Source organism: Equus quagga, chromosome 8 (genome assembly GCF_021613505.1).
Source record: "Equus quagga isolate Etosha38 chromosome 8, UCLA_HA_Equagga_1.0, whole genome shotgun sequence".
NCBI classification, from domain to species: domain Eukaryota; kingdom Metazoa; phylum Chordata; class Mammalia; order Perissodactyla; family Equidae; genus Equus; species Equus quagga.
In genome coordinates, this window is record NC_060274.1 from 110,922,127 (window position 1) to 110,935,153 (window position 13,027).

The following is a 13,027-nucleotide window of genomic DNA, read 5'->3' on the forward strand; positions in this document are numbered from 1 at the left end:
TAGGGCAATTTAAAAACTTCCCTACAATCTTCTTCTCTAGGCTAATCACTATTTTTGGCTGCCACTGGAAAGCACTTTGAATATTACTTCAACTCATGAATCCTCCAGGAACCTTCTAGGACTTCCATCGCAAGAGCGAAAGGTCAGACAGGAGTGTGGTCATCTCCCTGGCTGCTCTAGCAGACCCATGGCAACCAGGGCGTCTGCCTAAAAGTCTCGGAAGTTAATTTGCCAGGCCAGTTCTTCTGCGAGGACTTCATTACCTCCAGCCATTAAGCTAATGTTATGGACTTTTCCAGAGTGTCTGCACTGACATGGCTATTAATAGTGTTATTACTCCCATTAACAGCAGACCCAGAGAGCTGGTCTGGGCTTAAATTATTCACTGACTCCCCAACTTTGAAGTTCCTATTTCCAAGAGCAATCAGTAGGTCTGAAAATGTCTTTGATTAAATTATGAAGAGAGAAAAATGAAGGTGCTTTCAGGCCAAACATCACCTGGCGTTACCAAATAGAGATCCAGATAGAAACGAGAGAGCTCCATCTCTCTTCTTGGGGGTTCAAAAGAGCTTGGTTGGGGGATCTCAAGACAAGTTCTACCTATGTGGTTGCTGCTCCCAAAGTTCATGTGGTGCGTCCTGCCATGGCTCCTGAGAGCCCCAAACTAACTACTCATCTTCTCCCCCCAAATTTAGGTCTTACCAGGGAAGCCACCTAGAGCTTACAATTTAAAAATCCCATCTAACCAGTAATCTTGGGCAAACTACTTAATCTCTTGATGCCTCAGTTTTCTCATCTGTAAAACGGGAACAAAAGGGTATCTACCTAATAGGGTTATTACGAGGATTAAAAGATTATGCAAGTAAAGCATTTAGAACAGGGCATAGCTCATACATAATAAACTCTCAGTAAATGTTAGCTGGTATTATTGCTCCATCCCTTCTCTGCCTTCCTCATCCAAACCACAGCTGATGCAGAAGCACGTCTCCTCCCAGACTGGCCCATGTGGCAAATCAAAGACAAAAAGACAGGGGTGGGGGCTGGCCCCGTGGACGAGTGGTTAAGTTCGCGCGCTCCGCTGCAGGCGGCCCAGTGTTTCGTTGGTTCGAATCCTGGGCGTGGACATGGCACTGCTCGTCAAACCACGCTGAGGCGGCGTCCCACATGCCACAACTAGAAGGACCCACAACGAAGAATATACAACTATGTACTGGGGGGCTTTGGGGAGAAAAAGGAAAAATAAAATCTTTAAAAAAAAAAAAAGACAGGGGTGGCCCCAGCAGTGTCCCTCTAAATGAGGGAGGGGAGCCCCAGAGGCAGGAGGGACGAAAGAGGGGAAGAGTGGGTTGTAGCTCTGCATTCTTACAAGCTGTCAAAGGGTATTGAGAACTCAAATCTCTCAGTGGAAAGTCAAGTTTAAGGTCAGCGTTGAGGATGATTTGACATTTCTACCATCCCTCAGGGCCCGTGAGGGTGGAGGCTCCATGGAGGCAAATGTCCAAAAGCTCAGACAAGTGACCTTAGATGTGATGGGATAATGGAGGGGGAAGAATGAATTTCTTCTGAGTTCTTATAAGGGCTGTCAGGGTAATGGCCTTCTGCTCTTCTAGGACTGTGAGTTCTTATTAGCCCAGGCAAGAGCTAGGAAATGTGCAAAGGGTTAATTCATGACTCTTGGAGGAAGTGAGGGTGGGGGGCTCTTAGATGTTTTCTTCAACACTGGCTCCAGGTACTTCCTACCACATTTCCTGCAATTCCACTGTGCAATTGCACCCTGGAAGCAGAGGAAGATCCTGCTTCATCCATTTGCCAGGCGGGACTCAAAAAGTGTCATAAGCATAAGGACTCCAAAAGTGCATGCCATATGACTTTGAGTTTTCAAACATTTGTCCCTGCCACCACGATTGTCACTCCACCCCAAACACAGACCTGTAGATGGCCAGCAGGAAGCAGACCCCATGAAGATACCCCAGGCCCCCAGAATTGGAGTCTGGGCTGGCCAATCTCCTCTTACTTCCCTTCCTCATTCCACATTTTCTGCCGTTCAGCCCACCAGTCCCAGTTCAGAGGTGCTCAAAGCCCTTGGGGACAAAGGCCCTGGCCCCTGGAGGGGTTATTATTCAAGTCAGTGGTTCCAATGAGATTATCCTCTCTAATGAAGCAGCTACCTCCGCCCTCCCCTAAGCCTGAACTTTCACTGCTGGAGAATTCCCAGCCAAGTGGAAAATTAGAATGGAGAGGAAGGGAGAAAGGAAGGGGGTAAGGCAGAGGGGAAGAGGTGGTGATTAAGTTCTCTAGAAATTAATTCCTAAATACAGTGATAGAAATATTAACTCCCACTATTGCTGGCTGGGCAGGCAAATTTCATTTTGGAAATGAGGCTATCTGTGAGTCCAGCCTGGGTAAGTCTCCAGGCATGGGGGGAACCATTGCTGGTCCATCTCCCCAGGCCCTCCAGCATGGGTCCCCCAGCCTTGGATGGCAGAACTTGCTCCTTGCTTCTCCCCACAGTAACCCCCAATCCTTAACATTTCACATTGGTCATGGCATGTGTGTTAAGTGCACCATTTGGAGAATCTGTGTTTAGAACACGAGGAAGTTGGGAAAAAAAATGGGGTGGGGGTGGGACTTCCCAAATGAACTTTACAGAAGAGTTAAGATGACTTGGAATGACCTCAAGTAGGAGATCATGGGGGGCTCTTTGGTCATTGTCTCCACATCAGGAACCCAGACGAGGGAAGAGACTGGGTTTCCTAATATCATCATCCTTGCCCTCTTCAGGAATGCCCACAGAAACGGGCAGGCGCATCTTTGCAGCTTGGAGGAAGGTGGACTAGATGGTAAAGGAAGGCTTTCCAGGTAGATGGGTGTAAGAAGTTTCTTGTATGAAGGGCATGGACCAAGGGAGTCCTTTCAGTGTTATGATTCTAGGATCCAATGACTGACACCATGCTCTCAACCTAAGTATTTAGGTTGTTCTTGGGTAAACACCAAGACAGGGAGACCTTGATTACACTACAGTTTTCCTTCTGACACCAGCTGCTGGCGACTCAACTCACCACCCTATTATCATCTCTAAGGTTCCAAAGCCAACCTGAGCAGCACATGTTGGATTCACCATGCCTCTTGGGCCTCACTCAAAGGATGAGGTCACTGAAGCAGGAGGAGGGCGCAGGACTTAATGGGAACCAGCAGGTGCAGGAGTCCAGGGGAGGCCCAAGAACCTCTCTAGGCTTGTGTAGTAACCAAGTAGTGCTGTCCTGGGTCCGTGGTTGGATTCTGGTGGGCTCTGCCCTGGGTCCCAGGTTGGAGTCTTGCCTTGGCTTCCTTTCAGCCCCTACCTAAACGCATGATCCATTGAACACAAACCTCAGGTGATGGTAAAAGGGAGCTGGAGAGTTTCCTTCTTTCTGAGAAGAGAAATTACATTTAGCAGTTGGTAAAAGAGAAGGCGAAGTGGGGCTCTCTCTCCTCTTTGTCAGTAGGTTGTGCTATTCAGACTTATTGATTTCTACTAAGGTGAGAAGAGGTTAGGAAAGATGAGGAGGAGAGAAGAGCAGTGGAGGGAGAGAGGACAACAGAAGGAGTGAGGAGGAGGAGAAAGCAAAGTCTTATCCTAGCAGGTGGATCCATTCTCTTCATAATCCAGTTGGTAACAAGGAGAATGCTGTCCATCACCTGAGACACGTTCAACAATTACTCTGATTGATTCTGATCAGCTTTCACACTACACTTTATCCAACATCCTGGAGCTTTTGTGTCATTTATGTTACCAGGTCATCACTCCAACCCACGTGGCCCAGGGTGTCATGATTGGGCAGAGTGTGTGAATGCTGGTGTATGGATGTGCGTGTCTGGACTTTAAGCCTTAGAGGCAGCCCAGCTCCTCAGGCTGTCCCCAGGGAGCCAAGTCATTAGACTGGGAGGGACACTCGGAGCTCAGATGGACCACGGGGGGTTCCTAAATCATATAAGAAGATGGCACTGTTGACTTACTATCTTTTGGTCGTGAATGTACGTGTTATACGTAATGTATGTGGAGGGGGTGGAGAGGAGGTTAAGAGAGGTTAAGAGAGTGGTTAAGAGAGGATAGCAAACGTCCTTAACTCATACCATGTATCTGCTGAGCCACGGAAAGAAAAATTCGAATACATTAGTATCTAGTCTGGGACTCTCTCCTCTGGACTAGAGGCTGATAACTTTTTGGCAAAGAGTCAAGGAAGACCACAGTATATACTGCAAAGAGTTTGCTGGGCAGAGGTGGATCCCAACAATTCCTCATGATTGTGTAGACGTGGCATAAACAGCATGAGGAGAGATCATTGACTTAGCATGTTAGCATTAAGTATCCCTTGACTACAGGTTAAAAAATAAATAAAAATAAAACCAGGCTATGGGATATGCTAAGAAGCAGCAGGGAGGGACTTGCATTCTGGAAGCAGTCTGTGCTTCATTAAGGGGACACTCGGCCATGGCTATGGGATAAACTGTTCTCTGCACCCTTCCAGTGGCCGATGGGCAGCCAACTACATGGCCATTGAAGACTGCCTAAATGGCACAGCTGGTTAGAGTTGCCCAAGGCAGGAAGACTTTCCAGCAGTGCGTTTGCTCAGCTGCCCAGCCACAGCCCTCCAGTCCCAGTGAGGACAGGAAGGGGAAGGGGACCTCGGAGGAGCCTTGCAGTCTGACCTCAAGCCTCTGCTTACACAGACATTGAAATCAGGACTACCTCCAGGTACGCTGTGGTGCCTGCTGTGTTCCCGGTGCCCTGAGGGGGCTTCATACACATCCTCGCCCTTCATTTTCACAGTGTGGCTGTCAGATGGCTCTTCCATGGCCATTTTACAGCTGAGGAAATAGACCCCAGACTGGGTCTGTCTGCAGAGAGTTCTTGGTTTGAACCCAGCCCTTCCGCTCTGGGTAGCAACACCTTTTCTTGCCTTTCACTCTCTCCAGCTTGGCAGAAACTATATAAAGAAGAAAAGAAGTGAATCCTGAAGAGCAACTTGTGCCAGCCCATCCAGGGGAGGGCATTATGCCAACAGACGAAATCTGTAAAGAGGAGGGGGCGCCAGGGGGCGGGGGAGAGACTGTAGAAAAGCTGATCTTATCTCTCCTCTGTCAATGTCTTGGTTACATGAGCCTCCCAGGAGTGACATGATGACACTTCTGAAGAAAGGTAATGTCTGGGCCAATCGATGCTGCTGGGGCTGCCGTGGGATCCCGTTACCTGCTGAGACTGAGACAGGCTTCTTGGGCTGGACCTGGGAGGGGAAGATGGAGAGGGACCTGGGGACCTGCCAAGCCTGGTGGTTGGAGGGAATGTTCCAGGCCCGGGAGAAAGGCAGCCGGGCTGTAGGCTTTCTTTACCTTCACCCATGTCAGAACAGGCAGGCTCAGGTCCAAGGTGAATGCCCTGGGCACAAAGGCTCAAGCTTCAGGGCCAAATAAATGCCCAGCTTGTTGAAGCTGTCATAGCCATAGAAACCAGCAAGCCCGTGGGGCTGACCCTCCGTGCTACTGGGTTGGCAGGCCAGTGCTTCAGGACAACTGAGGGTGAGTAACAGAGGGAGGGTTTCAGTTACACGAACATTTCTTAAGCCTGTTCAGTCTGCAACCCACCTGTGCCTCTGCTGGTACAAATGGCCCTTTCAGTCACCTGAGCCTCCTGCTTGTAGGGGCTCCGCCCTTGAACTGCACATGATCTCGCACTCCCTCCCCTCCTGTTTCTCTGTCTCTGCCTCTCCCTCCCTCTGTCTGTCCCTCTGTCTCTCTGTCGTTCTCTTTCTCTCTCTCACATAGACACAGACACACAACACACACACACACACACACACTCACAGAGCTTCTGCTGCCCTCTTCCCACAAAGTTCCCACCTTCTTACTCCCTACCACCTTGGGAAAAGTTGGCGAAAGTGACAGAGACAACAGATGCATCTTGACACCCAAAGGAACCCTCTTCCTGATGCTTTTTGCCTCTTTTCCTGGGCTCAGGCTGCTGGGCCCTGCACTTAGCACACGGTCCTGCCCATGGCTCAGGCCTGACAAATGCACTGATTCCAGTACAGACTGCAAGCCCACCCCATCCCTGGACCAGAGGCCTGGTTCCCGAGAAGTTTCAGGGTGGATGGTCTAACATAGTTCCCTGGAATCGCCTGAGCCTAGCACGGTGCCTGGCACAGAGGGAGCAGGCTGCTGTGAAAGAGCCACGGACAAGTCCGTGTGTATGGGCACAGCACTCCTCCAAAGCAACCAAGTATCCTGCACTTTTCACCGTGCACCCTCCCCAGCAAACCGAAGCATCCCAGAGTAATATCTGCAGGCTCCCCCTGGTCCTCCTCCACCTTCTGCACCGACTCTGCCTGCCCCAGCCTTCTCCCTGCCCTCCTCCTCGGCCCACGTCCTCATGCTTCTCTCCCAGCCAGGAATATTCAGTTGGCATCTGTTTATAATGAAAGGGAGGGTGTATCAGGAGAGTCTTTGACCTGAATTTAAGCCACTAGGGAAGAAAGGCCCACTGGGATGAATGGGAAGGAGCATAAGAGAACGTTCTGGATGAAGGAAAAGCTGTAGATCTCGATAGGGGCGTGGATTACCCAAGTGTTTGCATTTGCCAAAACTTTTCAAACTGTTCACTTAGGATCTTGCATCTCACTCTATACGAATTAAACATTACATCCCAATTATGAGCATCTTAGAAGATTTAGGGGATCTACTCTTCTTCACCAGCCACGTGGGCCGGGGGCTTGTCCTTGGTCATCGACTCTGGGAGGGAGGGAGGATTTACTGAGTGTCACAGTGGGCAGGCAGCACGGCCTGGGGTTACTCATAGGCTGAACCCTCCCAGGGGAGCTGGGCTCTACCAGCTACATCAGCACAGCCCCCATCCCCAGGGTCTTCACACAACCAGGAGGCTCAAGGTTATGGAGAACCACACTTTGACCTGGTGGAGAACCTTGGACTTCTATAACACCCTTTATACCTAATTTTATCCTCACGCCTCCACTGTGAAAAGCTACCATGCTCCCTCTTTATAAACGAGGATGCCAAGTTTCTGACGCAGAGTTACAGTCGATCCTCATTATCTGTGGATTCCATATTTGTGAATTTGCCCACTTGCTAACATTTACTTATAATCCCCAAATCGATACTGCAGCACTTTCATGGTCACTTCTGGACATGAGCAGAGTGGCGAAAAGTTGGAGTGACCACACACACACATTCCCAACAGAGGTCCCACAAAGGAAGGACACTCGCCTTCTTGTTTCAGCTTTTGCTAAAAACAAGTGTCCTTTTCATGGTCTATTTAGTGTCACATTTTTCACATTTTTGTAGGGGTTTTGGTGACTTTGCTGTTTAAAATGGCCCCCAAGTGTCATGCTGTCTAGTTCCTAAGTGCAAGAAGGCTGTGATGTGCGTTATCGAGGAAATACGTGCATTAGGCGAGCTTCTTTTAGGCACGAATTTAGTGCTGTTGGCCGTGAGTTCAACAACAATGAAACGATATCTATTAAATAAGGTGTCTTTAGACAGAAACACACATAAAACATGGTTATATACTGACTGGTTGACAAAAATGTCGTGGCCAGAGGCTCATAGGAACCCAGCGCTGTATTTCCCCTAGGAGCAATGGTTCAGTGTTCACTAACTTGGTGTTCGCGGTGACTTTACAGAACAGAGCTACCACAAATAATGAGAACTGACTATACTCATCCAAAGCCCCACAGCATGTGTGCAAAAAGTGAGGACTAGAGGCCACTGGTTTCCATTTCAGTCATCCTTCCAAAGTCCCTCACGGCTTTCCCACGCCTGCATCCACTGTGGCATTTTGGGTGAGGAGGGGCCACCAGCAGCAGCAGCAGGGTCTCAGTGCTGAGTAGCAGACACAGAGAAAGTACTTGCACAGCCCCTGCTTTCTGAGAGCCTGTGCTTAATAAGGGCTGTACCGGCATGACACACATAAGATGTGCAAACTTCAAAGTGAGACATGATGCCAGGTTAACAGACGTGAGAGGAATCCAGCAGGAACATCTACCACTCAGAGGAAGGCAGTCTGAGGCTAGGATACCCATGCGAAGGGAAGGATGCAATTAAAGTAGAGCCATCCAGAAAATCAGGGGGGGTCAACCAAAGTCATAAGAGGCAGGGCCCCCTTGAGCTGTCAGTCCTTCCCCAACTGTGTCAAGATTTCCGGTGAGATCCCACTTTACATTTCACGCACTCCACAGTTCATAGTGCCCTTCCACTCACACGATCTCACTTGATTCTCCAATGACTCAATGAGGTGGGCAAGACAGCATGACCAGCTCCAAATCCCAGATGAGGAGCTGGGATGCTGCCCCGGTTGCCACACAGCTGGGGGATGTGGAATTTGGACTTGGTGGCAGATGCCCAAAGTTCATGTCCATGGCTGTTTTCTTTAGGCCGTGCCGAGAGTAGAGCTGCTGGCTTCTCAGTGTAGGCTGACGGCCTCCTTCATGAACTGTCCAGACTTTACCCTGGCCCCAGTCCACTCACTTGATAGGAGGCAAGCATTATGTTACTAAAGGCGAAATTGAGGCTACACCCGAAGTAGTCTCTGGTACCTTCTCCTCTCATTACTGTTTAACTCAGCAGTGGGGATGGGATGTGGGGTACTTGCAGCCCCCTTTGCTGCCTTCGCAGAGCCTCAGGGTCCCTGCACCTCACAGGGCTTGGAGCTATGTGGGGCTGGCCAGCATCACTAGGCAGGATCAAAGCTGACACAGAGAACTGTCTTTGGGTTCCACAGGCACAGAGTGTCAGAGAAGGAGCAGCTTTTCTGATTGCCCCTGAATGATGCCAGGTGTGAGAGGCCCATGCCAGGAGCAACTAAGCCATCCTTGGCCAAGCAGAAAGCCAGCTAGCCTCCAGGCCCTCAAGGAAGCAAGGGGTCTGGAGCACAGTCCCTTTCTGAGAGGCCTTACTGTGTGGGACAAAGAAAGCGACTTCCCTTCTGCCTTGCAGAGTATCATCTAGGCAACTCTTCTGGGTTGATGAGAGCTGAATTCTGAATGCAGTCTCTTCCGTCCTCTTTTATGCAGGCCACTCTTAGGCTCCACTGCTCTCTGTTACAACATATACCTTTGTGCACATTCCTGCACCCAGTTTCCGATCATCTCTGAGTTATACGCATTTCAGTGCAGGTCAACGGTTCTCATTTTTTTTCCCACCATAACATTCCTGAGGGATTTCAGACCTTTCTTAAAGAACTCAAGGACTCATTATGCCTGAGTCTGTCACCCAGAGATGGGAGGGTGCCTGTACCCATGGAGAGGATGAATTCGAATTTAAGAGGGTGTTTCTAACTTTCAGAGGAACCCCAGGAGTTGAAAATGACTGATAAATGTCGTTGGTCACATAAAGTTTAGGCTCTTAGAAGGAAGACTAAAGTACTTCTCCTTAATTTATAACACTTGTTTCCAAATCACAGAGCGTCAAGTTTCAAGTGCTGACCAGAAGCCAGGTTCCAGTAACAACAGCTTGACTAGGACCAAATTCCATTAGAGTGGCACCCAACTACTGTTGGCTTCTTCAGTCAGTGATGCCGAGGGTCTTTGGATCCCCCACAAAAGGCCTTCAGCTCTCCTCACATGTCTGGGCTGGGTTTCTGTACCCTGCATCCCATCCCTCAGATCATGTACCAGGCTGCCGTTTGCCTCCAGGGTATACCATTGCCTTCCTCCCACTTCTAGAGGATAAAAAGGAGCCAGCACAAAAGAGGCATATAGGGAGAGTGCCCAGCGTTTGGGACTGGGCTTCACTGGTCCAGTGACCCCAGGCCCAGGGTGCTCTGACAGCCGGATGGGTGGTATGATAGCAGAGAGAAGGTTCTTGGGTGCTACGTACTTGAACTGTACCCCTCAAGTACCAGAAGATTCTGGGGCATATCGAAGAGTCTGTTAAGTGGATGTTGAATCACTAAATGGACAGGACATATCTCGCACATGATTTAGTGGCCCATGTGGGCCTTGAGAAAAATGTCCAATGCCTTTTTCCTGGTGTTCAGTCCTGGAATGTCAGTCTGCAGTCAAGTCTCAGTCAGAAATGTCCAGCAATCTCCCTCCAGCCCTCCGGTGTGTAATTATCCAGTGTGCGACTTCATATCCTGACCCAACCTCCCATGCTGACATTTCCATACACCTTATGGGAATTTGGCAATTTAAAGTGAAATCAGAACAAAAGAAGAGAGAGGAAATTTGTAAATGATATAAGGAAGGAAGAGTAAGAAAAGACAGGGTGAGAAGAGAGGTCAAAGGGAAGGAGAGGGGTGAGAGAGAAGAAGAGGAGGAGGAAGAGAGAATTATGGGGGGAAGTGGGAGGCAGGAGGAAGCTGCCCATCGGTACTCACGTGTTGTGGAGCACACACCAGCCGCAGTGGGGATCGCCGGAGCCAAGGCACTCGCTGCAGCTCTGGTACTGACCACAGGACTCCACAGGGACCCTGGTGAGCTAGGACAGGATGACAACGGAGGGAGCAGTCAAGATTTTGCAGAACACCCAGTAGGTCACCAGAAAGAGATATTCTATCAGGTATATCACCTAAAACAGTGTAGGAGCACGAAGGGGCCTAGAGCCCCAGACCCGAAAGGGACCTTGAGTGATCACATTTGAGCAGGTGGCCACATAAGCATGCAGAGGAGACAACCACCTGTTATTTTCTTAGCAGTGCCTGGGAATCGACTCCACAGAGTTCATATTAAATTATTATAAATGATATTTGTATAGTGTACCTGTAAATTTCCCCACCACCAAAACCCCAAAATAAGTCTACAAACATCCAATTCATCACATATTTGTTTCTCATCAATGTCATAAACACCAATGTGTATTCTTTCTCCATTCTTGTTTCTCTTCTGCCATACAGTGTTTCGCCTTCTTCCCAGTCCTTCTTCAGGTTCTGTCATTTTTGGGGTTCCAGAGAGCCCTCAACCCAAGCCCAAGACCCTTTTCTTTCTCTCTCTCTCTCTCTCAGTGCCTTTTAACAAGGTGTAATCAGCTCGCTTTGCGGCAGTTCCTTGCACACTCACTCTTTCTCATAACGGTGGCCAACTGGCTCTCAATGTTTTCACTCTGGTGCTTTCAAGGAGCAGCTGTTGCTATTTCTCCTCCTACCCACACCCTCTTCATCACAAGGGGCTTCCTCTCCGACCCCAAACTCTATATTCGCTTCCACCAGCCGCTTGTTAATGTAAAATGTTCCACATGACATTTCTGCTTAGCCCAAACGCTTCCGTTTCCTGCATGCTCCTAAAGAGCTTTTGCATTTCTTTGTTCTCCAATTTGGCTTTGCCCCGTGATGTCTTTACAGGACTCCTCTGGGCTGAAAGGAAGTACGTACTTCACAACAATACACAGGATCAAATGGAATTTTAGTTTTCTTTCTATGGCCTTGGTCTTTATTCTCCATTTTTGCCAGTTTCTTCTTTACAAAAAGTGTTTCTTCTTTTTTTTTTTAAACCATTCTTTTCCATTTGGGATACCTTTTTATTTCAATGGGAGACTTCTGACCTTATCTTTCAGCTCGAGCTAAGAGAATTTGATGTGGTCGTCCTTTTTAATTTCTCGCCAGCAGACAACAGGCCTGAGAAGTATAAGCCACGCTGACTTGACCGAGCCTCTGTGCTTCACGAGCAAACGCAGAGGCTGTTTTCCCTGTTGTTCCTCGGGCATCTGCCTCCGTAAAATGATGTACCACTTGGCAGGGGCTACTCGTAACTCATGCACAGGCGAACTGGCACCAGTGCCTACTCAATTAGTCTCGACTCTCTTTTGGAATTAATTCATAATTAATTCCAAATCCCGCATGATCTCTTTTCCCTTTCCACCTTAATTTTCTTATTCCCTTTATATTTCTTTTTTTTGTTTTCTCAAATGCACACCGAGCATTCTTCATGACCACATTGCATTTTCCCTTCTTCCAAGTCACCTTTTACCTTCCTGCTCCCATTCCTACAGCTTTGCCCTCGGCCTTGGTGGCCCTTTCTCCGCACTCTCGGATGTCTTTTTCTACATTTGGAATTTTATCTTCCCTTTTATTACCACTCATGTAATCAGCATGAGCCATGCCTCAGCTCTGCCTACCCACAACTTTCCTATTTTTGTAATTAATCCTGACAATCAGGTTCTTACAAATTACCCCGCTGAGTCTACACACAGCCGGGAACTTCCCCTCTTCCTGTGGTCTCTTTAAGTCCTTTCCCCACCCCTCAAATGGGCATAGACATGCTGGTTAGGTAAGCACATAAATAGTGGTTGCCACCCCCAAGTACCAGGACTCCTAGGAATCCATGAGTGTTAATGAGGTCCACAGCTATTTCCAATGTTTCTGAAAACCTAATGGGAATTGGATCGTTGCTGTTTTCTGTCTGTATGCATACTCAGTGATGTATTTCCCATAGTAAAAATAGGAAATATATTATTACTTAATAAATGCAGTTTGTTTAGTAGGCAAAAATCTTTCAAAACATGATGTCTGGAGGGGAAAAAAGTAATAAAAAGGGCCATAGATGGTGAAAGTTGGTAACATAAGTACATAATAACGTTTTCATAGGTTCCAGCTGCTTGTCTAGCACTCCATATTTCGCATGAGCTTAAAGAGAAAATCATGGCTTGTTCGATCCAAAGCATTTTCTTGGTCTAAACTTAATTAATATCCTCCCCTGTTTCTCGCATGGACACGTTCTATAATCCATCTTCGATGGATGCGCCATAGGGTTCCGGGGGGTGCAACGTAAAGAGCCAGCTGCCTGGTGAATTTGATATTCTTAAAAGCCTCGGCATTCAGATTTCTAAAACTATCTTGCAACTAGTATTTAATAATGTCAACACCTAGAATTGTAAAGTCCTTCCTCTCTTGATTTTAAAAAAGAGTCATTTTCATTTGGTTGGTAAGAGTGCAGGAGCCTGGAGTGCTAGGTTCAAATTCTAGCCTCACCATTTACCAGCAGTAAGATCCTGTTGTCTCCGGGTCTCCTTTGTCCTCGTCTGTAAACATGGAGATAAAAAT

General features: G+C 48.2%; 1 protein-coding gene across 1 annotated transcript in view; it reads right to left on the minus strand.

The window, feature by feature from the left end:
* Nucleotides 1-13,027, minus strand: part of PLXNA4 (plexin A4) — a 432,633-nt gene that overhangs the window by 100,745 nt on the left and 318,861 nt on the right. The window contains exon 5 of the mRNA XM_046670407.1: nucleotides 10,370-10,470. Coding sequence (XP_046526363.1) covers nucleotides 10,370-10,470 — 101 coding nt within the window. The remainder of the gene's footprint in view (nucleotides 1-10,369; nucleotides 10,471-13,027) is intronic.